Raw genomic sequence first — 25,349 nt, 5'->3', positions numbered from 1 at the left:
GATCAGATTATATTAATATAATAATCATACAAATACTAAATGGAGCCCTCCAGCAGGCATGGCATTGCAGTGCTATATGGAGAGCTAAAGCTCTGAAGCCAACCATGATTAGCACTGCTATCTCAAGCCTTCCCGGAGGCCTCCATATAGTATTTGAATTATTCACATCCGTGTTCTACCAAGCAATCTAAGGCTCACTTTCAATAGACAAAAGACGGTGGGAAGCACAGAAATAAAAGCATTTACTTCAGCTACCTGCCTGAGGCCTGATACTGGGAAGCCACAAACAATGCCACAGCCTGAGATGGAGATGTGCCGGGTCACTAAGATGGCCACACACAGATTTTCATACATTATAGACACCAGTATGCACTTAACCCAGGCTCCCACCTGACTGCAGGCTGATGTAATGGATTGGTGGACTTTGTTCATCCAGGTTGGTGACCAAATTGTGCATATATCTAACCAACTATCATTTGATTTTTTTTATTTACCTTTAAAGAAACAAATGACAATATTTTTGGCACTATGGCTAACTACAGCCTTTGTCCTGTGATTGAGCCCAGTGATGCACCTAGCAGGCAAATAAGGGTTGTGATTGGTTATTTGGCATCTCCACATGGACTGCTGGCCTACAGAAGGCTCTGCTTGGAGTAAAACTGTGTTTTTATGCTTCCAAAACTTGTCTCCAAGCCAAAAATTTAAAAAAAAACAAAATGGGCACCTACTTTGAGGCAACTGGGAGTGGTGAGCGACATGTTGCCCCTGAGCCACTCCTTGGAGATCACTGTTATAAACAATAATTAGTGATGTCATTGGCACTCAGTCATGTCTGTCAGACTCACTGTAAATTGTGTATCATAATAAATTATGACCCATGTTAAAAATTGTGAAGATAAAATGTCACCTCAGAATTCCATGACCTGTATAAAAGCACTCAGCCTTTGTCTTGGTACCTTTATATGGTTACAAAACCCCGCTGTGACTTATAATATGCTTATGGTTTACAAGATTGGGTACATTATACACTATATAATCTCTCCAACAAGTGTCAGTTGTGTGAGCAATACTGTGTTACAGTGAGATGTGAATAGACGCAGGTAAATGGGACAATGAGGCTACAGGGGTTATAGTCAGAAGGGGCCAGCTGTGGGAGTATGTATCAGTATCTACATGTATGCATCAGTATTTATCAGTTTCTATCAGTATCTATATGTATGCATCAGTTTCTATCAGTATCTACATGTATGCATCAGTTTCTATCAGTATCTATATGTATGCATCAGTATTTATCAGTTTCTATCAGTATCTATATGTATGCATCAGTATTTATCAGTTTCTATCAGTATCTATATGTATGCATCAGTATTTATCAGTTTCTATCAGTATCTATATGTATGTGTCAGTATCTATCAGTTTCTATCAGTATTTATCAGTAACCTACAGAAACTTGCACTTTGTAACACGGGAATGAGATAGAAGCTGGCAGCCGATGTTGCCATGGTGAGGGGGCGGGTTCCACATGAGCCGATCCTCCGATCAGCCAGTCAGCTCTGCGGTCTGTACCCCGGCCCTGACTCTCCCCGGGTTGGAAGCCAGTACTAGATGTGCGATTCCTCAGAGCGGAGCCATGGCAGAGTCAGCGCAGCCCCCAGCCTTAATCAGCTCCGTGACGGTGTGCTCCTTGGCTGCCTGTGCCGCTCAGCTGCTGCTCGGCTGGGCCCTTGCTCGGCGCCTGGGCGGGAAGAGTTCGGCCACTGACAGATGGGTGCTTGTCTGGCTCTTCTATGATGCCATTGTGCATTTCACCCTTGTGAGTATAAAGCTTGTGTCCCTCTATCAGTCGCAGCGACACAGGTGAGAGGGCACTGCCTGGCAGCTTTTCCCCACGTTTAGCCCTTTAATAGCGATATGCCATGTGTATTGCGCTATAGTTTGCCCCATTGTAATTCCCAGCAGCAACAGCACAGCCCCCTGCACCCACCCACCCACTGTATGCGAACCCCCCCTACTGTATGCGCAAAGGGCCCCCCTACTGTATGCGCAAAGGGCCCCCCTACTGTTTGCGAAAAAAACCCCTACTGTATGCGCAAAGGGCCCCCCTACTGTATGTGCCAAAGGGCCCCCTACTGTATGCGAAAAGGGCCCCTACTGTATGCGCAAAGGGCCCCCCTACTGTATGTGCAAAGGGCCCCCCATACTGTATGTGCAAAGGCCCCTACTGTATGTGCAAAGGGCCCCCCTACTGTATGCGCAAAGGGCCCCCCTACTGTATGCGCAAAGGGCCCCCTACTGTATGCGCAAAGGGCCCCCTACTGTAAAGGGCCCCCCTACTGTATGTGCAAAGGGCCCCCTACCCCCCTACTGTATGCGCAAGGGCCCCTACTGTATGTGCCCCCCTACTGTATGCCCCCTACTGTATGCGCCCCCTACTGTATGCGCAAAGGGCCCCCTACTGTATGCGCAAAGGGCCCCCTACTGTATTGTGGCCCCCTACTGTATGCGCAAAGGGCCCCTACTGTATGTGCAAAGGCCCCTACTGTATGCGCAAAGGGCCCCTACTGTATGCGCAAAGGGCCCCCTACTGTATGCGCAAAGGGCCCCCTACTGTATGTGCCAAAGGCCCCCCTACTGTATGCGCAAAAGTGCCCCCCTACTGTATGCGCAAAGGGCCCCCTACTGTATGCGCAAAAGGCCCCCCCTACTGTATGCGCAAAGGCTACTGTAAAAGGGCCCCTACTGTATGCGCAAAGGGCCCCCTACTGTATGCGCAAAGGGCCCCCTACTGTATGCGCAAAGGCCCCCTACTGTATGCGCCCCTACTGTATGCGCAAAGGGCCCCTACTGTATGCGCAAAGGGCCCCCCTACTGTATGCGCGCCCCCCTACTGTATGCGCAAAGGGCCCCCTACTGTATGCCCCTACTGATGTCCCTACTGTATGCCCCTACTGTATGCGCCCCCTACTGTATGCGCACTGCCCCCCTACTGTATGCGCAAAGGCCCCCCTACTGTATGCGCCCCCTACTGTATGCGCAAAGGCCCCTACTGTATGCGCAAAGGCCCCCCTACTGTATGCGCAAAGGGCCCCTACTGTATGTGCCTACCAAAGGCCCCCCTACTGTATGCGCAAACTACTGTATGTGCCAAAGGGCCCCCTACTGTATGCGCAAAGGCCCCCCTACTGTATGCGCCCCCTACTGTATGCGCAAAGGCCCCCCTACTGTATGCGCAAAGGCCCCCTACTGCCCCTATGTATGCGCAAAGGGCCCCCCTACTGTATGCGCAAAGGGCCCCCTACTGTATGGCCAAAGGCCCCTACTGTATGCAAAAGGCCCCCTACTGTATGCGCAAAGGGCCCCCCTACTGTATGCGCAAGGGCCCCCCTACTGTATGCGCAAAGGGCCCCTACTGTATGCGCAAAGGGCCCCCTACTGCCCCCTACTGTATGCGCAAAGGGGGCCCCCCTACTGTATGCGCAAAGGCCCCTACTGTATGCGCAAAGGGCCCCTACTGTATAAAGGCCCCCTACTGTATGTGCCAAAGGGCCCCCTACTGTATGCGCAAAGGCCCCCTACTGTATGCGCAAAGGCCCCCCTACTGTATGCCCCTACTGTATGCGCAAAGGGCCCCCCTACTGTATGCGCAAAGGCCCCTACTGTATGCGCGCCCCCTACTGTATGCGCAAAGGCCCCCTACTGTATGCGCCCCTACTGTATGCGGCAAAGGCCCCCTACTGTATGCGCAAAGGCCCCCTACTGTATGCGCAAAGGCCCCCTACTGTATGCGCAAAAGGCCCCTACTGTATGCGCAAAGGGCCCCTACTGTATGCGCAAAGGGCCCCTACGCAAAGGCCCCCTACTGTATGTGCGCAAAGGGGCCCCCTACTGTATGTGCCAAAGGGCCCCCTACTGTATGCGCAAAGGCCCCCCTACTGTATGCGCAAAGGGCCCCCTACTGTATGTGCCAAAGGGCCCCCTACTGTATGTGCCAAAGGCCCCCCTACTGTATGCGCAAAGGGCCCCCCTACTGTATGCGCAAAGGCCCCCCTACTGTATGCGCAAGGGCCCCCTACTGTATGGCCAAAGGCCCCCCTACTGTATGCGCAAAGGGCCCCCCTACTGTATGCGCAAAGGGCCCCCTACTGTATGCGCAAAGGCCCCCTACTGTATGCGCAAAGGCCCCCTACTGTATGCGCAAAGGGCCCCCTACTGTATGTGCCAAAGGCCCCCTACTGTATGCGCAAAAGGCCCCCCTACTGTATGCGCAAAGGGCCCCCCTACTGTATGCGCAAAGGGCCCCCTACTGTATGCGCAAAGGGCCCCCTACTGTATGCGCAAAGGCCCCCCTACTGTATGCGCAAAGGCCCCCCTACTGTATGTGCCAAAGGCCCCCCTACTGTATGCGCAAAGGGCCCTTTGCGCAAAAGGCCCCCCTACTGTATGCGCAAAGGCCCCCCTACTGTATGCGCAAAGGCCCCCCCCCTACTGTATGCGCAAAGGGCCCCCCCCTACTGCATGCGCAAAGGCCCCCCCTACTGTATGCGCAAAGGCCCCCCCCTACTGTATGCGCAAAGGCCCCCCCTACTGTATGCGCAAAGGCCCCCCCCTACTGTATGCGCAAAGGCCCCCCCCCTACTGTATGCGCAAAGGCCCCCCCCCACTGTATGCGCAAAGGGCAGCTTAGAGTATTTGTGCCACTTTATCCCTATCCAAGAATGACTGGCAATGTGCAGTTTATGTTACATGTTCCATAAGGCACCCAGCGCCCATACCTGGCATACCTTGCCCACTCTCCTACCCCTCTGTGGTTCAGTTTGGTGTTTGGCCGAATCTATCCCAAAGGATTGGAAGGGGTAGTTCACATACTGATTATTCCTATGCTTTGCCAATGGATATGAGTCTCAGATGCTGTTTTTCTTTCCAGGAGGGTCCCTTTGTTTACTTCTCCCTAACAGGGACTGTGGCATCGTCTGACAATATCCTCGCCTCGCTATGTATGTAAGCACTTGTCTTGTCTCTCTGCACATTGCATATTGGTGTTCTGACCCAGCAACCAAAGCTGCTCTGTCAGTGATCCTGGGGCCCTGTACTGTTAGGGCCCAGCTATTAGCTCATTGGTTACGTTGGCTTCCTGTGCCCTGCCAAGTACAGTGGGTTCCCAGAGATACATCCCATAGCTCACAGTATATAAGGGGCTGGATTCCTTTTTAGCAAGTGAGAAGATGCAAACCTACTGATATTAGTTGAGCATCCGAAAATGCCTTTTAAGCCAGAATAGTGTTGAAAAATATTTTCTGCAGGTTTTGGTGCAAAACAACACTGAATGTCTTTAAAAAAAGTTGCCATGATAATAATGCTTTTGCAAATTTTTGCAATTTTGTGAATTTTTCGTCAAATTGGAATGGGACAGATACTATAATTCAGTGCCGTACGTTTACCCGCATCATATGCACCTCCTGCACAACATTATGTCTGTATATTCCTATTTCCAGGGAAAGAATATGGCAAAGCCGATACCCGCTGGCTCCATTCTGATCCAACCATCGTGTCCCTCGAAATCCTTACTGTTGTTTTAGATGGACTGTTAGCATTGCTTCTCATTTATGCCATTATCAAAGATAAATACTACAGGTGAGAAAACATTTCTTGTTATATTATAAGGGGCATAATTTTCCTAGGTCTGATATCCCATAGCAACCAGTCAGGGCTTCCCTGAATGAATGTGCAAATGGTTGCTGTTTGTCTGGGCCAGTGCCTAATTGTCCATGTTACTAAATAGCCCAAACCAGGGAAATTGTAGTAAGTTGTTACAATGTCTGATACCTCATTGCAACCATTTCTATGGTTTCTTTTAAAACAGGTGATTACTAAATGCCACCTGCTGTTTGGTTACTGAAGGTAGAGCAGACTTTGGGGCTTCTATTACTATTACTACTAGTACTAGTAGCAGCTACTTGTCGAGGCTACTAAAACAGACAATACTGATCAATTACTGATAATTGTCTCTACGGGTATTTTAGCAGAGGCATTTCCTAGTATTGTCTATGGCAGGGTATATTCTGGCATTTAGTAGCTGTGAAAAAGTAGCTGCTACTAGCAACCTCAATCTAACATTTTTTTTCTACTGAAAACACTCCATGCTGTGTGTCAGTTACTTTGCAGATTGCTGAATTGGCAGTTACAGCAGGGGAAATCTAGCGACTCACAGCATGACTGCTCGCAGCCTGTAGTAAGTGTGAATACACACTGAGCTACTAGTAGCAGCTACTTGTCATGGCTGCTAAAAGAGACATGGCTGCTAATTTACTGATAATTTTCTCTACGTGTTTTTTAGCAGAGGCAGTTCTCAGTATTGTCTATGGCAGGGTATTTTCTGGCGTTTAGTTGCCATTAAAAAGTAGTCTTCACCCTAAGGGCTGTGGCACATGGGGAGATTAGTCGCCCGTGACAAATCTCCCTGTTCGCGGGCGACTAATCTCCCCGAAATGCCAGAGCCTTAAAGGTTAGCTTGAGGAACTCACAGATAAATTGTTAAATATACAAACCCAAATAAAATCAGTTAAAGCTGATAAGACTGTTCAGTCAAGATAGTGTTAAGGTGGCCATATACGCTAAGATCTGCTCGCTTGGCGAGGTCATCAAGCAAGCAGATCTTCTGATATCACCCACTTATGGGTGGGTGAAATTGGGCTAATTCGGTTGTTTGACCCGGGGCCAAATGATCAAATTAGAAAGACGGGTATAGGCGCCCGCCGCTTCAGGGACCACATCAACGAGCCGATGCCGTCCCCGTCAAACCTGCCCGATTTCAGGCCAGATGTTGGTCGGGCAGGCCCATCAGTAGTGCCCATACATGGGCCGATAAGCTGCTGAATTGGTCTAAGGGACTGATATTGGCAGCTAGAATCATCTCGTGTATGGGGACCTTAACTCACACCACTATTGTCTTTTCGGGGTAACAGTAAGAGCTAAAAACCAGTAACCAGTTACTATACCCCCAGCTAAGAGTTCATGTATTTATATAATTTATTCTTTTGATATTCATAAAAAGTGGATACTATTAAAATATATTCAGTAAATCCCAATGAGTGAACATTTCACACACACTCACACACACACACACACACACATATATATATCACAAAGGTGTTGCGTTTATATATATTATTCTAATTAGTAAAAATGATTCCCTTTTCTCTGTAATAATAAAACAGTACCTGTACTTGATCCCAACTAAGATATAATTACCCCTTATTGGGGCAGAACAGCCCTATTGGGTTTATTTAATGGTTAAATGATTCCCTTTTCTCTGTAATAATAAAACAGTACCTGTACTTGATCCCAACTAAGATATAATTATCCCTTATTGGGGGCAGAACAGCCCTATTGGGTTTATTTCATGGTTAAATGATTCCCTTTTCTCTGTAATAATAAAACAGTACCTGTACTTGATCCCAACTAAGATATAATTACCCCTTATTGGGGCAGAACAGCCCTATTGGGTTTATTTAATGGTTAAATGATTCCCTTTTCTCTGTAATAATAAAACAGTACCTGTACTTGATCCCAACTAAGATATAATTACCCCTTATTGGGGGCAGAACAGCCCTATTGGGTTTATTTAATGGTTAAATGATTCCCTTTTCTCTGTAATAATAAAACAGTACCTGTACTTGATCCCAACTAAGATATAATTAATCCTTATTGGATGCAAAATAATCCTATTGGGTTCATGCAATGACATAAAGTATGGTTATCCAAATTACAGAAAGATCCCTTATCCGGAAAACATGGCATCATTAACTGTCATATACCATGATATAGTTTACAAATGAATCGTGACTTGTGTGTATGATATATATATATATATATATATAATATTTCTCTTTCTGTTGCAGGCACTTCATACAGATCACTCTGTGCGTATGTGAGTTATATGGCGGATGGATGACCTTTTGTCCAGACTGGCTAATCGGCAGCCCCAGCCTCAACACCTCCAACTGGCTTTACCTCTGGCTCTACTTAGTGTTCTTTAATGGCATTTGGGTTTTGATACCCGGGCTCTTACTCTGGCAGTCTTGGCTGGAATTGAAAGGGATGCATTCAAATAAACGAGGCGCAGGAAAGAAGTTACGATGAAGGGAACAATTTACTTAATTATTTTATTATGGATTCAATCCCTGATTGGACCAAATGCATATCCCATTGAAACACTATTTCATCATTTCTAATGTGATGAGATTGTCATACGTATGTTGAATCAGGGCTGTCCCACTGGAGGCCCCTTAGAGGTTTTATCTGGCCCTCCAGCAGATTTTTATTCCCCCCTTCCCCCCCAGACTGCACCATAGACTTTTTTGTATGACAAAATTTTCATATAATAACACAATTGAACTTGAGGTATAAGAAATAATTGGGCAACTGTTTTTAAATAATTTGTGTATCCACAAATTCCCTTTATAATATTTTTGTAATAAACTCTATTATTTGGACTGTGCAGTTGGCTGAATTTGTGTTCCTGACACTTGGGCAGTGGGGAGGTGCTGCCCGGAATCTGACACTGGCTTGTTGAATTATAAATCATTAGCAAAATAAGGGAAAAAGTGTCTTCAGTCAATGTTATGGACCTAAGAGGATACACCAAACCCCAAGATGCAAAAGGGTTGCCGACAGATTTCGATTGGTTTGTTTCAGCAGGAGCAATTTTAATGCACTGACACGCAGTGTGGTTGAGTTTTTTTTCCTTAAATAAAGGTTTTTAGGTAGTCAAAGTTTTTGTTTGCTATTTAAAAATCATTGTGGATCGACCCAGTTTTAAGCTGAAACATCTGCTCATTAGGCAAGGTCACCAAATGTGTGGATCTTGCCCCTATATACCCACACTGAGATGGGCAATATCAGATTCATCCAAAGGGATACAGGCTTTAGCACAAGGACCACATCAACGAAGTGCTCTTCGTCCTGGTGGGATTTTTAGACCTGCCTCATTCACATCTGGCCAGTTGTCTGGTAGGTCTATCTGAGGGCCCCATACACAGGCCAAGAAGCTTCTGACTTATTCCGTTGGCAGCTTTCATCTGCCCGTGTATGGCCACCTTTACATTGAATTGTGTTGAATCAAATCTCTGAGCAGAGCAACATCTGAACGCTTGTATTTGGTTCATGGACTGAACTATGTTCAAATCTGACCAGCAGGTGGAGCAGTTGTTACACAAGTCATTGTTTTAGTAATATACATTTTTTATAGCTTGGAATCTTTGAACCGAAGATTTAAAAGGTTTAGCTTTTCTTTAATGGGAAAATATACCCTCATTTTTGACATGAGCTCATTCAGTTGTGCTTAGAAAAAATACATAAACATTACATTTTGACTCTCACCCACTCACCTGCAGTAACAGGCCCATCACCCACTGTCTGTAATTTACATACATACTCGCGTTTTTTGCACAAACCCAAAAATAATTCAATTTCAATAAAGATTGTTCTAAATTGAAACGTCTGTGATCTTGGTGGCCCCCTGGGTGGTGAAATGTTGGATTTGCCCCTACAGACCCACACGCCTGCCTATCCCCGTCACGCTTCTCTGCGCTGTCATTGCGTCTGCGTGAGTCACATAAGTTTGTAAGAGGTGCAAGTGGTGGGACAATATAAAAACATTTACCATCCTGCCGCTGCAAGGTGTGAATGCTGTGCAGTCCACTAAACATACAATCCAACGAGCATAGATACCTTTTACTAACTATATACATAGATGCTTAACAAAGTTAAAAAGTGTCACTCATTTTTATGCTCCATAGAACATCATTTTAGAAAGCAATGCAGCTTGAGATTCTTGACTAGTGCTGCCAAATATGGAATTATATTATTCTAGATATTATTCTAGATTATTCTAGATATACACTAACTAGGATGAAGTCTTACATGTGGTATTATAAGCTCATATATTGGCTTGGCTATCCAAGTCTTCTTGTGTCTTTTTCTGTTTTCTATTGACATTTGTACTGTTTGACAAAGCCACAAGTTTTTTATTAAAGATATAGAACAACTTTAGTGATTTTCTGAAGCTTTCCCATGTGTCACCTCTAAAATCACCGAAGATGTTCTATATCTTTAATAATGTGAGGATCATTGAATACAGTTAACAGGCTTTCGTAAGCTGCTTTGGGTTCGTTTATTCCATTAGATCTTATATTTCTCTTCCTGTGTTTTTTTGTATCCACCTAATCCACCCTTCCATTCCTGAATGCTTTAGATGTAGTTTAAAGCTGAATTCTGTTTTCTTGAAGAACATCTTCATCACCTGCACATGTTTGTGCAGACCACCAAAATGGTTCCCTATTAGACAAAGACATCTTGCATCCATCTTACAAGTATAACAACTAACAAATACCAGACAGACAGGCCACTTGACTGTACAAAGGGGCAGATTAATGGATACTTAGGCTACAGCCTAGGGGCCCAATGTGACCAGTGTGCCCGGATGTGTGCAGATGCAGGTAAGCGTGCTCCCTACGCCATGTTGGGTTAGACATGCGCCAGTGATGTCACAAACCCCACGCGATGTAAAGAACACACGTTCCATGATCTGCACATATCCGGGCACACACACACGCCTTGGCTGCCTTCATCTCCCAAGAAGAAGAAAAAGAAAAAAAAAAGTATGTATAAGGTGCTGTTGCTCCCAGTGGCTCGGTGAAGCTGGAAACATCCACATCCCATGTCAATAAAGCATTCAGGAACATGTAACCAATGTAAATATGCTCTGTAGAAATGCTAAAAAACCACATTTCTCAAAGAATCTGTCAGTAAAAACACAAGTCCACTCCAGTACACTCCAGAGCATTAAACGTGAGCACTCAAGGGACTTTAAAAAACTCACACAATGAAGTCAATGTTTTGGTTCTACCTTATTTGTGGATATAAATATACTGACAGATAAACCATTTTCAGTGTGTGGATTAGGGCTTCCCAGCATTCCTTTCTAGGCATGACTGAGCCCTGTGTCCCTGGCAGTGCGCTTCCCATAGGTGTATTTGTTTGAGGAACGCTCAGCCCTGTATGACTAACCCTTCTCACGTGCTACATGTGTCACGCATACTTCTGCCCTTCACACCAATAAGGTAACATTTAAAAGGAGGAACAATGTGCATTCCGTGTCTCTACAATGATTCATACTGGAGACTAACAGCTAAACGCTGCTATCTTTAGAACAATCTGCTTTTATGGTAGAAAATAGGGATCCACTATTCTGGGATTCGGCCGAGCTCCGAATCCTTTGTGAAAGATCCAGCCGAATGCAAAGCAAAACACTGAAGGGTGAAAAAGAGCTGCACGCTTGGTGCACCGCAAACAATTTTTAGCTTCTGTGTTTATGTGATGAAAAGTCACATGATTTTAAGGATTCGGATTCGGTTCGGCCAAAGCCATGGGTTCAGCAGAATCCTGCTGAAAAAGGCAGAATCTTGGTGGCTTTAATGATGGCGCCCCCCGGGCTTTTGGCCACCCCTGGTCACTTACGGGGCACTGGCGGCTGAGGCGAGTTTCTCAACCCCCTCATGGCAGCAGCGCCCCTGAGCACTACTTATGTATGCAGCACAGTACTGCAGAACAATAAATAAACCATAGGGGGTCATTACAATAATTGATAAATACAGTGTACAAAAATTAATAAAAATAAATAAAAAGTACAGTTACATAGAGCTTACAATCTAAAATAATGTACATATTGTATGAACACTGCATATACATATATATACATATATATTATTGGCCAATGGCCAAATTCATTGTTTCAAGCAAAATCCAAACCCGTAAAGATCAGTTTAATAAGCATCGCTGAATTTGTACAGGGTGGAGTAATCTATAGCAACCAGCAAACTATAGCACCAATCAGTAACACTGACTAGTTAACTGCTAGAAAGCAAGCATCTGATTGGTTGCTGTGAGATACTAGACCTGATGCTAAATTTACATCTTTTATTACACTAACCCAAAGTTAAGTAAGTGTTACGCTATGGACAACTGGTAGTGACACTTGCACGACTCCTGAGTCAGCTGCTTGGGATATTTGGAAAGTCCCATACAATACAGGAAATGATTATGCCCTATTAATAGTAAGTTACATATTATTTTTATATAATTAATTTTTTAATTTATTTTTTTATTTAATACAGGAAATGATTATGCCCTATTGTTAGTAAGTTACATATTATTTTTATATTCATATATGTATTTATTTAGCAATAAAGCAGCCATATTTTCTGCAGTGCCGTGTACATAATGATTTACACACAAATTGAAATATTAAGTAATGAGATTCCTGCCCTCAAGGACATACAATCTATAGGATCAGCTTCATTTATACACAAGGTATAAAATATGTAACAGTGGGGGGAGTATCTGTAAGAGAAATATTGTCATCATTGTCATGTCTGATTTATTGGTGGAAAGCCATTTTGAAGCAGTAGCAGAGATCTATCTCGGGCAACTAACTCGCTCCATGGGACATCAGCCTTAAGCTGGCCATACACGTGGCGATTTGACGATGTTTCGTGCGACCATCGGTTGCACGAAACATCGTCAGATCCGCCACACACAGTCAGGGCTGAAACAGCAGATAAGGAGGTAGAAACAATAGGATTTCTACCTCCTTCTGCCGATTCAGCCCTGACGGCAGATTTTGCTCAGGCGCCTTCTATGGCACCCGATCAAAATTTTCTAACCTGGCCGATCGGCGAGTCGACCGATATCAGCAGCTTCCTGTGATATCAGTCGACTCGCCGACATGCCATACACGCACCGAATATCGTACGAAACGAGGTTTTGTACGATAGTATCGGTGCGTGTATGGCCAGCTTAAGTGAGGAGATGATGGGTCAGCAGAATGTGACTGGCAGAAATGGGTGACTTCCCATATCTGTTACTAGGTAATTAGGTAAGTTTGTAAGCTTCACACAAAAGGTGAGATTTAATTAGAACATGTAAAGCTCTGACGGGGAGTGTCTGAATTCCTTAGGTAGGAAGCTGCTCTGGGGAAGACTTGGCGGCATGCATCTGAAGAGGTTATTGGACCTGCAGAAACTTTAGATCATTAGAGGAGTGAAGTGGTTCAATCTGGAGATGAGGTTTGAAAGGAGCAACACTGTCACCGAGAGCTTTGTAGGGGAGTGTGAGAATGTATTGGTAACAGCGCAGGGGTCAGGAGTGGTGCCGCAAGAGGTGGTTTTGTGGTTGGACAATGAGTGAGAGGATGAGCGAGTGAGTGGCAGGCCCATAAAGAAGAGGTTGCAATAGTCTAAGCCAGGGGTCCCCAACCCTTTTTACCCATGAGCCACATTTAAATGTGAAAAGAGTTGGAGAGCAACACAAGCATGTGAAAAGGTTCATGGGGTGCCAAATAAGAACTGTGATTGCCTATTTGGTAGCCCCTATATGGACTGGCAGCCTACAGGAGGCTCTGTTTGGCAGTACACCTGGTTTTATGCAACCAAAACTTGCCTTCAAGCCAGGAATTCAAAAATAAGCCCCTGCTTTGAGGCCACTGGGAGCAACATCCAAGGGGTTGGGGAGCCACTTGTTGGGGATCACTGGTCTAAGCAATATAAAATGCCTTTAAAATGATGTTCTATTAGTCTGCACAGATAAAAGAACACTGCAGAGCCGATAAAGAACACCACTCTATACACCAGCACTTCTATTCCAGTAAGTAAAGATTTATAAATGTACAAGATAAACAGTAAGGGGCTGATTTACTTACCCACGAACGGGTCGAATGGAGTCCGATTGCGTTTTTTTCGTAATGATCGGTACTTTGCGATTTTTTCGGATTCTTTACGAATTTTTCGGATCCAATACGATTTTTGCGTAAAAACGCGAGTTTTCCTATCCATTACGAAAGTTGCGTAAAAAGTTGCGCATTTTGCGTAGCGTTAAAACTTACGCGAAAAGTTGCGCAGTTTTAACGCTACGAAAAATGCGCAACTTTTCGCGTAAGTTTTAACGCTACGAAAAATGCGCAACTTTTTACGCAACTTTCGTAATGGATACGAAAAACTTGCGTTTTTACGCAAAAATCGTATTGGTAACGAAAAATTCGTACAGAATCCGAAAAAATCGCAAAACATACGAAAAAAGTCGCAAAATGTTCGTTTTCAAGTCGGAACTTTTCCAATTCGGGTCGGATTCGTGGGTTAGTAAATCAGCCCCTAGGTCAAGCACAATGAATAATTTCCATACTTGTGCCATATGGTTGTGTGCAGCAGCACGAAGGCTGTATGTTTGATTCAGCACAGATTATGGCCAGAGGCTTCACCAACTGGGATTCTCTTGCTGCCCCCCCTGTGGCTCACATACATACCATATTGTACTCTCACTGCTGTTTGTGTCAGAGCATATGTTTTACCGCACAGTTATAATACTATGCCAGCTTATTGTGCTGCTCTGCAGAAGAGGAAGCGGTAAAGTGAAAACAGGAATGTACTTTCCATAAAGAATTCTACAGTTGAGAAACGGCCACTACCAGGAGAAAAGGTGATATTATAGTCTGGGAAGGGTACCAATACATTGGTAAAGGAATAACTATATATATATAGAGAGATAGAGAGAGAGTGAGAGAGCAGTTAATCTCTTTTTGGGGAAGCTTCTCCTTAAACCTTCAGTATTCTCTGCCTATGGCCACTACCATCCCCATGACTTTCAGTTCTACTCCCCCTCCCATTCCATAGTGACAAGCGGACCATTATGAAGCACTGTCTCCTTGATGCATGCCTGTGCCACCAGTGCACCACGAGCCCCATAGGAAACCCAGCTGCAAACCAGTTACTGGGAATAATACACCATCTCCCGTTCTGAGGTCATTGTTTTGCCAATATTAGAAATTCTCTGTTTGCAAAACAGTTGCAAAATTTGGCAGCATTTTTATCAGCATAAAGATTTTTGCCTCATGTCGGCCATGCAGTTTATACAAACATTATATTTAGGTACGGCTCAGTGAATGTACTTAGATCTTTATCCTTGCGATACAGGTTTTACTGGGTTTAGCACCTGTGCTAACAGACAAAGAGCATGGCTTGTGCTTAAGGAAATGAGTCTTGCCAGCAATGCTGTCGAAGGAAAGCCGGCTAATAACAGGGCATATAGCACGGGTTTATGGGGTCTTACAGGCAGGTTTATGTGGGTTCTGGCAAGAAGTAGCAGCACCAAGTAATAATGGGTTAGACAGTAGTTTGAGAGAATTTTGTAGCTCCGTGGGTGGGTTTATATAGTGAATAACGTACCCTCTATTGTATAATATAAGGATGTTATAAGATACAGAGGAGTTCCACGACCATATACGAGGCTGAAGCACAATTGTATTTATACAGATAATGGATCTTTAAGGTGACTTCTTATATCCTCATATATTACAGCAGGGGGAACATTATTAATTATTATACACAAATTCCAGAGAGTCACGTGACAGAAATAATATCACTAAGCACCGTTTATAAGGATATCATTTACAGGACATTCATGGCTCTTGTGTATTATATAGTGAATAGTGTGCCCTCTGTTGTAAAATATAAGGAAATATTAAGTCACCAAGTAGTTCTATGACCAAGTAAAGCCACAAGGCCGAAAGCAGAGAGCTTTAATACAGGTCATGGAACTCCGAGGTGACTTCTAATATCCTCATATTTTACAAAGAGGGGGACATTTTTTATTATAATACACACCTTTCAGTAAGTCATGTGACAGAAATTACATCACTAAACACTACTTATAATTGATGACATCACTAAGCACCGTGGCTCTCGTGCATTATAGCTCATTATCAGTTACACAAGCAGGTAATTCCCATGCAAGTGAATTAGGGGCTTTTTAACCATTTTGTCCCCACCCAGAGAGCTACAAAAATGCATTCAGTGCCATTGGCCTTGAGTGCCATTACACTAACACCTTGCCGTCCCTCAGCCCCGAAAGATTGGAGCACTGGCAAGAAACAGAACTGTTGCTGTTTAAAGGGGTGATTCTCTTTCAGGTTAACATTTACATAGTTACATAGTTACATAGGGTTGAAAAAAGACCAGTGTCCATCAAGTTCAACCCATCCAAGTAAACCCAGCACACCTAACCCAAACTTACCAATCTATACACTCACATACATAAACTATATATATACAACCACTAATACTAACTGTAGATATTAGTATCACAATAGCCTTGGATATTCTGATTGATCAAGAACTTATCCAGGCCCCTCTTATAGGCATTAACAGAATCTGCCATTACCAGCATCTTATAGAATGGCCCTTTTTAGCAACTTTTTAATTGGTCTTCATTTTTTATTTTTTATGGTTTTTAATTATTTGCCTACCTTTTCTGCCCTTTTCCAGCTTTCAAATGGGGGTCGCTGACCCCAGCAGCCAAAGAACTTTGCCCCTGTAAGGCTACAAATGCATGTTCTTTTTGATATTAAAAGTAACCTCAGCATTCCATGACCTGTACAAAAGCACTTAGCCTTCACCCTCATCCCTTTATATGTGGAACTCCTCTCTGACTTATTATATCCTTATATCTCAATTATTTACTATATATATAGAACTAAAACAACAATAAAATGCATCTGTGAGTTATTAAATCTGCACAAAATCCAGCACACCAATTATAACATTCTAGCTACAAATTGTATAAATAGGCTAAGATTCTTGGGAATAGTCCTTACTCCTACTGCCAGGGCAATAAAAGAAGAATGGTCCACAATAACAGGAACAATTTTTATTTTGTAAAAAAATAAATATATCACATAAAACATGCAGTTTGTACTTGTGCCTATATAATTCCCTCTCTCCTGAATACGGCAAATCGGTCATTTCGGAGTTACACGTGGAGAAATGATAGAGTGCTTATGTGCTGCAATGTATCTATGGCACCACAGCTGCATGTTTCAAGTATCCATATTATTATCTAATGAAATGTTTTAAATTATGTATTTTAAATAAAGTGTCATTAAAAGTATTCTGTAAACAATGCTGGAAATGACTGGCAGATGTTCTGCATACATTTATGGGGCCAGTTATCTTAAATAAATAGTAATTTATGGGTTCTGGACTCTTTTCAGGAGGCTTGCAACAGCATTCATTGCTTCAGCCAAGCCCTCTCCGGTATACGCGCTGCAGCTCTGTATTTCCCAAGGTCTATCATCATAATTTTCCAACTTCAAAATATGCTTCAGTTCCTTTGCAGGGAGAGCGTCGGTAATATCCTGCTTGTTGGCTAGGATTAGGAACGGAACGCCTGCCATATTCTCATTGTTCAGAATGCTCAGTAGTTCTGCGGTGGCATCTGGGAGTCTGTCTGGATCCGAACTGTCTACAACAAAGATCAGAACGTCGGTGTCTTCTAAATACTCCTTCCAGTTGGGTCTGAGCTTGTCTTGGCCTCCAACATCCCACACTGTCACAGACACATTTTTAGACATTTCTATATGCTCCACGTTGAAGCCAACAGTGGGAAATGTCTCTACTAGTTGGTTGATTTTCAGTTTATATAAGATAGTTGATTTCCCAGAATAGTCAAGTCCCATCATTACAACTCTGGGTTGCTTTTTGTGCAAGGGTTTAGAATTCTGGCCTCCCATGATGGAGTCCTTAAAGAAAAATACAAATCATGAGAACATTAATTTTTCCAGCCAATTACTGAACATGTTTAACCTCAGAACAGTGTAGAAGCAATCCTGCACTATATAATAAACACGACATAACAAACAGTAATAAGTCATTATTTGGTTGAACAGGATTTATACTTATATAATATACAGTTTGATCATTTCCCTATGAGATCAAACTGTAAATTATATCCTTATAAACGGTGCTTAGTGATGTCATCAGTCATCAGAGCTTGGTGATGTCATTTTTGTCACATGACTCACTAAAACTTGTATATTATAATGAATAAATTACCCCCCGTTGTAAAATATAAGGATATTAGAAGTCACCTCGGAGTTCCATGACCTGTATAAAAGCACTAAGCCTTCTGCGTCATGTTTTTATATGGTCATGGAACTCCTTGGTGACTTATAATATCCCTATTTTATAATAGGGGATACTTTATTCACTATATACACCCTAAAAGAATGCACATTTTGCCCTTTGTTTAAGGTACATTGTGTCCCGCTGTGTTTAAATATGGGTTCACCAGCAAGGCTTATACCCCTAATCAGGGTCGGACTGGGCCGCCGGGACACTGGGAAAAATCCCGGTGGGCCCCGGCTCTAGTGGGCCCCGGTGGCCCAGACCCGACCCTTACCTGCGCTCCCCCTGCCTGACTGCTCCTGCCCCGACGCATTAAATTATGCGTGTTCGGAGGAGGACGTCGGGTGAGGGGCCCTGCAAGGGGGGTCAGGGGGGCCCCTGCAAGGGAGGGGGGAATTAGGGGACACAGCCGGCAGGGGCACCTGTCGCCTTTTTTACACAGCATGATAAATAGGCCCCTTAGTGTAGTTCCACACATGGCAACTTGGCTGCCCATTTCAGAGTTATAACCTTACCTGCTTAGCAAATCAAAATCAGATTTAGCGCAAGAGAATCGCTTGCTGCATTGCATGAACATAATTCTTCATCCAAGTTTAGCAGAAAAAAATCCAGAAAACACTACCTCAATGTTACTGGAACAATGTGAGTGCTGTATAAACTGACTCATTGGTATTTTCATTAACATGTTCCTGCAGATGAATCTGAGGGAGCTGATGATATCCTGGGCAATTAAACACTGTGGGAAATTAAATATAACCTGATGTTTAGTAGAATCATTTACTGTAGCTATGAAGGGCCATATCTATTGTGACAACCCTGCATTATACCACAATGCTCCATATTTATAGTAGAGATATTTAAGAGAACTCAATGAATTGCCCCAGTCTTGCCATCCTAAAAATAACACAACATTTCCATAGATGCATGAATAACCTGTTATTAAATATTTTGACCATTTTCCACATTGACTGCTAGTGGTTTAGTGGAGCTTGCCATGTTTTACATAGGGACAGCAGTAAAGTGTGAAAAGTCTGGTTAAGGTGGCCATACACGCACCGATAATATTGTACGAAACCTCCTTTCATACAATATTTGGTGCATGTATGGCAAGTCGGCGAGGCGACCGATGGTCGCAAGAAAGATCGGAAGATCATGTTTGGCCAGCTTTAGATGTCAGCTAAAGGACAGTCCCGGGTGCCTGTGTTCTATATGGCCTATAAAGGTAAATAAGAAACAGAAATACTTTCCCTAAAGCCAAAAACATGCTGAATAGTACTGACACATTCCGAAGATAATTGTTATAAGCTGGGTATGGCCACCCACACCTTGACTGTCATAAACTGACAACATCCAGCATTTCCAAGTCACTTGCGCTGGTGTATATTTATTTTTATAAAAAATAATAAAGAAAGTGGGTGTGGGTGTTAGTTTCAGTCACTATTAGAGCTGAACTGATAAACGCTTCTAGATTATGCTGTAAATTGTCAGTTGTATTCATAAGCCAGTGAACCATTTACTTGTACCTGTTTGGCTGGGTTGCTGTAGGTATCATGGAAAGCTCAGAGTATTACCATACAAGTGGCACAGTTACTGCTACTGTTTAAGGGGGCCCTGTAACCAAAACTGTGTCCCATCCCACTCAGGGCTATTATAAGGCACAGCCAGTGCTAAAGCATTTGATGCCCCTAATTTGCCATGAAATTTCCACCAACAAACCGTGTACTTGTTAGAATACTCTCTCTAAACTGTACACACGTGCCCCTCAATGAATAAGACTAGCACATACACACAACTGTGGTACTTAAGCTGGCCATACACGTGGCGATCTGACGATGTTTCGTGCGACCATCGGTCGCACGAAACATCGTCAGATCCGCCACACACAGTCAGGGCTGAAACAGCAGATAAGGAGGTAGAAACAATAGGATTTCTACCTCCTTCTGCCAATTCAGCCCTGACGGCAGATTTTGGTCAGGCACCTTCTATGGCGCCCGATCAAAATTTTCTAACCTGGCCGATCAGCGAGTCGACCGATATCAGCAGCTTCCTGCGATATCGGTCGACTTGCCGACATGCCATACAAGCAACGAATATTGTACAAAACGAGGTTTCGTACGATAGTATCGGTGCGTGTATGGCCAGCTTTAGCATGATGAAATTTGTCTAATATACACACATTATTCAGCATTTGCTGGGACTCACTTCCTGCACAGGATTTTTAATGAATGCTCATAAAAACATTTTTACACACATGAATCACAAGGAACCTTGCTTGGCAGTTGCTTTAGTATAGCTGTAAAATGACTATTATATAAAAATGTGCGACATTGACATCCTTAAAAAAGGCAGGTTATTTGGTTGGCTAGTTATATATCTATGCATCTGTACGTACAAACTAAAGGAATATGTAGAAGTGAGTAATCCTCCTAAGATTTTCTTACACAAACTCTGAGTTACTCAAGAAACAGTGAAAACATGATTAACCAAAGGTTTTTGGAGAAGTTATTAAGAAATGATTAAAGGAGAAGCAAAGGTACAATCACTGGGGTTCTCAATACTTAGTAACCCCCAAGTGACTGTAATCACTTACCTGATACCCCGGGCCGGTGCTCCTGTTAGGAGAAAACTGCCGCTGCCTGTGAGCAAGCGATCCTCTCCCTTCCATTTTTTTTCTTCGCAATCCCAGGCCTGACGCTTGAGCAGTAGGATAAAAAGCTCTGCCATTTTGTTAAAATGACTCTACTGCGCATGGACAGGGGGGCAGAGAAAGAAGAAGAAAGAGGATTGCTCACTCGCATGTACCCCGGGCTGGGGCAGTTTTCTAACAGGAGACTGGCCTGGGGTATCAGGTAAGCGATTACAATCACTGGGGATGCCTAACATTTTGGCAACCCCCAGTCATGGTACTTTTCCTTCTCCTTTAAGTGCTATTCATTTCAGCCCATAAAGATTCACATCAATGTATTTTAAAATAATAAAAATGATTATAAGATATCAATGTATGTAATACAGAAAAATCCTGTCATCATAATATATATAGAAGAAGCCTGGTCAAGATATGTTTCTAATCTAGCACTAAAATGTCACTTACCTTTATCTATATAGACCTGCAGAACTGAATGTGACGGGAGTATTTGTACTTTTCATGTGCTTTTCATGCCGCCTGTGAGACAGCTCTGTGAGACAGCTCTGTGAGACTGCATTCTGGCACAAAGCAGAAGTAACTGCAGGATCAGCGACGTAACCTCCTTCCGAAAGTGCTTGTCCTTCCTCATCCAATGAGCGGATTCCTTGCATTCAGTATTTGCATAGTGTAGCAATGCAATAGATTTCTGAACACTCGTGTCAGACTTCTCCAAACAGGTTTTACAGATAGAAGAACAATGAGCAGGAAAGTCAAACAATACCTGGGCCCTGGGTGAGATGTGTGTTTTGCTGGTCACTGTAGCCAAGCAGATAGGGCTGTGATACAGCTGGGTAACCAATGAAACTTCATTCCATTCATTTCAGACATGTTATTCCATTATTGTAGCTCGGTATCCTAAACAGCCTTTCAGTGATGGGTAAACAGAAATCATTTCAAGAGTAAAAACAACTGTACTGCAGTTTATTTTAAATCATAAGTAATGGCAATGGTGTCACAATAAACAAATACAACTGAAATATGTTGTGGATATAGAAAGTATACATTACTCAAAATGATGTTAACAGGTAATATACACATGTATTCTGCAGCAAGTGATGGAGATATAACCTCTGCGCTGTTACATGGATGTGCTCGTTTGGCTGCTTTAATGAGAAGATCTTTCCCCAATATGCCCATTTTCGCGCTGATCCAACTATTTGGCTTTCAGGCCAGCTACCTGGTTGATAGGGTCTTGTTTACCTTAGCAACCGCACAGTGATTTGAATAAGAGAGTGGACTATAAATAGATAAGTAATAAAAATGAGCAATAATATTAAAATTGTAGCTTCACAGGAACTACACTGAGGTCAGTGACCCCCATTTGAAAGCTAAAATGACACAGAAGAGGAAGACAAATAATTTAATTAAAAGAAAATAAATAATGAAGACCAAATGCAAAGTTGCTAGGAATAGGATAGTCTATAACAAACTCAAAGTTAACTTAAAGGTGACCTGCCCCTTTATCCCGTGATTTCTCTGGAAACCTTTTAAATGTTTATAGAGTCAAATAAAAGCCAAGTTACAAAACTGCAAAGGGCAAGAAGCCTATAACTGGCTACACACAAGCAGATGGCATGATATAGCTCATTCCTGCCTGTACTTTATGATCATTCAGGTTTGGAAAGTTAAACTGCGTGGTACAGTGAATCAGGAATAAATAAAAAATATGCTTACACGTCACTGATTGCAAAAGAACTCAAGCTACATAATCACATGAGAATGCAGCAGCACAGACCTGCCCTTTTACACTGTGGAGGAGCTATGCAACTCAGCATGCTTAAAGGACAACTAAACCGTAAAAACTGAATATGGCTAAAAATTCCATATTTTATATACTGTACTTACTGCACCAGCTTAAAGTCTGAGCATCTCAAAAGCAGCAATGATCCAGGACTTTAAACTTGTCATAGGAGCTCCCCACCTTGGAAAGTGTCTGCGACACGCACATGCTCAGTGTGCTCTGGGCAGCTGTTGAGAAGCTAAGTTAGGGGTTGTCGCAAATTATCCAGCAGAAAATGAGGTTTGTCTGTCATTGAGGGTAATGCTACAGTGATGTTAATTGCACTAGTATCTGTCACCATGTAGTAATAACCTGTATTACTTACTAATTATTCTTACATTGTGACATTTATATTCTATATATACAGTACAGTGTGACATTTATATTCTATATATACAGTATATTGTGCCATTTATATTCTATATATACAGTACAGTGTGAGTGGGTCCCTAAGCTCAGGTAAGTGACAGCAGCACAGAGCATGTGCAGGGAATCAGCAGAAAAGTAGATGGGGAGCTACTGGGGACACAGATCTTTCCTGCTAAAGGAAAGACCCCAAAACATAATGTACAACATTTCTGCCTTACTTGTTTAGTGAGGCTTTAGTTCTCCTTTAGGGCCACATATGAGGTTTTCACAGGAGCTGTGCAATGCCTTTGCCCTTTATTTTACTGGCAAGGTGACTTCCATCCAGGCTGGAATTAAGGATAAAAGTTTTGTAGCCCTCTAAAGTACCAGCAAGGTAGATGCAGAATGCACAGAAGAACATGCACAATATTCAGTAATACTGATGAGCAAGAAATAGCAGAAATCCTCAAAATTCTCTGCCCAACAACCTGTGACCTTGACCCAGGCCCTACAGTTTAATTACTAGCAAATATGGGCAAAACCTTCTTTTCTTGGAAAGGTAATAGAAAATGTGGAAAAAGGTTAGAAGCCAGAGTCTTAAACAACAAGACCTATGACATTTCCAGTCTGGGTTCATAAGGCAACACGTTACAGAAACCACATTGGTTCGCATACTGAATGGCCTGCTGATGGCTAGAGACAAGGGAGAGTGCTTCTCCCTAATCCTTCTTGATTTTTCTGCTGCATTTGACACTGTAGATCAGTGTTGTCCAATTGGAGGTTTGTGGGGCCAGATGTGACCCTACAAAGGATTTTTATAGCCCCCAGTCTGGTCAAAAGTTCCATAGACTTCACTTTATTACATCATCATGCTAATTTAATCTCTCAAACTTGTTATATAAGAAGTAATCAGCCAACAACATGTAATAAGTTGGACTAAACTACTATAGACCATTATACCTTAATAGAACGTTTAATAACATTCTGTTGTGTAAGGGCTGTGACACATGGGGAGATTAGTCGCCGCACAACAAATCGTGGGCAACTAATCTCCCCGAAATGCAGTCCCACCGGCTAGCCTAAATCGGTTTGCATTCTTGCCGGTGGGATGGCATTTTAGGGATATTTGTGGCGCGGCGACTAATCTCCCCGTCTGTCACAGCCCTAAAAGGTACAGTGCTGAAATCCTTTTTGTCAGATAGGTCACAAAAGCTCACAGCTGGATTACGCTTATCATTACCTTACCCAGCATGTATATGGCAATTAGCACTGGTGATAAGATTGAGCCCTGTGAAACCTCATAAGGCTTATTAGATTCCACAGGGCTCAATCTTAGCACCAATGCTATTTGCCATATACATGCTGCCACTTGGAAATATCATCAAACACCATGGCAATACTTACCATTTCTATGCAGATGATACCCAACTGTACCTGTCCTTTAAACTGGACTAGGGATCCAGTATCCACAATCAATAGGTGGTTAGCTGATTTGCAAGCGTGGATGAAATTGAACTGGCTTAAACCAAACCTAGACAACACACAATAAAGAGAATCGCTGGTGGAATGGCCTACGCATCGCTTGTTTTTTCAAAGTCAAACAATTTCTTCCTCGCCCATGGTAGCAGAGATTTAACGCGGCTGACTAATCTCCCTGTGGGACATTAGAAATCTTCTTTGGATATTTTAAAAGCAGATTCAAGACATATTCATATTCATATTCAAGCATCTCTCTAATCAGTAAAGTATTGTGCACTTTAGTTCAACAGGGAAATATTTTATCATTGTTATTATTACTGACCTGTTTATAGAGTCATCAGTCAAGCCAAAATAGCAAGGGTTCACATTTCTGCTTAGTGATCCAACAACAGTGGATAAGTGAAATCTAGCTATTGATGTAGGAGGGCAGGTTGTACAATATCCAATCATTCAGCATTCAAATTGGATGGATAACCCATAAGACACTGTGGGGCCGATTCACTAAAGTGGGATAACGCTTATTGCATGCTTTTTTTGCGTTAAAAAGCACGCAATAAATAAGTACCGATTCATCAAAGTCATTTCACATGTGTTAAAACACGTGCAAAAAATGCACTCACAATGCGTTATTTACCTCGCATAGATATTATACTAATGCATGATTCCCAAACACATATGAAATGTTAAATGCGCTAAATATTGCATTAGTCTGTGCGAAAATTTACACCTACTTGGGGCAGGCAGTACTTAAAAAAAATTGTGGTTTGTGAGCTTTTGGCAACACAACATGGACTTTGCAGTGGGATTTTTTCAAGTATGTGTTGGCCCTAGAGTGATGCAGCCTCCAGTTTTTAGGGAAATGGTCATTTTCAGAAAAGTAGTTTTCCGAAAGTAATGGTTATGCATTTAATTGTGCGGTAATATAGCAAGCAGTGAAATATATCGCGCGCAGCGGGAAATAACGCATGCAGCAGAAAGTAACGCAAGAAAAACGCTCATCGCGAGTTAAATAACGCAAAGAACATCGCGTCTAAATAATGACGCC

At 42.9% G+C, this 25,349-nt stretch overlaps 2 protein-coding genes across 3 annotated transcripts; one reads left to right on the top strand and one right to left on the bottom strand.

The window, feature by feature from the left end:
* Positions 1–1,475: 1,475 nt before the first annotated feature.
* Positions 1,476–8,497, top strand: ebpl (EBP like). Its single transcript, XM_002935736.5, has 4 exons — positions 1,476–1,813; positions 4,925–4,994; positions 5,493–5,631; positions 7,899–8,497. The coding sequence occupies exons 1-4, from the start codon at positions 1,523–1,525 to the stop codon at positions 8,137–8,139; spliced, it is 741 nt and encodes a 246-aa protein (XP_002935782.2). The 5' UTR covers positions 1,476–1,522; the 3' UTR covers positions 8,140–8,497.
* An 8,238-nt stretch (positions 8,498–16,735) lies between these two features.
* On the bottom strand, positions 16,736–21,906 carry arl11 (ADP ribosylation factor like GTPase 11). 2 transcript variants are annotated; one of them, XM_031897229.1, is made up of 2 exons: positions 21,419–21,906; positions 16,736–17,626 (listed from the first exon to the last, which is right to left on the bottom strand). In XM_031897229.1, the coding sequence occupies exon 2, from the start codon at positions 17,615–17,617 to the stop codon at positions 17,075–17,077; it is 543 nt and encodes a 180-aa protein (XP_031753089.1). In that variant the 5' UTR covers positions 17,618–17,626; positions 21,419–21,906; the 3' UTR covers positions 16,736–17,074. The 2 variants fall into 2 exon arrangements, with proteins under 2 accessions (XP_031753089.1, XP_002935781.1); XM_002935735.5 differs by lacking the exon at positions 21,419–21,906 and adding an exon at positions 21,103–21,396.
* Between the last annotated feature and the right edge of the window lie 3,443 nt (positions 21,907–25,349).

This window comes from Xenopus tropicalis, chromosome 2 (genome assembly GCF_000004195.4).
Source record: "Xenopus tropicalis strain Nigerian chromosome 2, UCB_Xtro_10.0, whole genome shotgun sequence".
NCBI classification, from domain to species: Eukaryota; Metazoa; Chordata; class Amphibia; order Anura; family Pipidae; genus Xenopus; species Xenopus tropicalis.
This window is presented reverse-complemented; position numbering and strand designations above follow the sequence as displayed.

Excerpts from the sequence above, each read along its gene's own strand:
- ebpl (XM_002935736.5), top strand. The coding sequence starts at position 1,523 with ATGAGCCGATCCTCCGATCAGCCAGTCAGCTCTGCGGTCTGTACCCCG. Across the intron at positions 1,814-4,924 it reads CCATTGTGCATTTCACCCTT|GAGGGTCCCTTTGTTTACTT; the intron begins GTGAGTATAAAG and ends TTTTCTTTCCAG. Across the intron at positions 4,995-5,492 it reads CAATATCCTCGCCTCGCTAT|GGAAAGAATATGGCAAAGCC; the intron begins GTATGTAAGCAC and ends TCCTATTTCCAG.
- arl11 (XM_031897229.1), bottom strand. The coding sequence starts at position 17,617 with ATGGGAGGCCAGAATTCTAAACCCTTGCACAAAAAGCAACCCAGAGTT.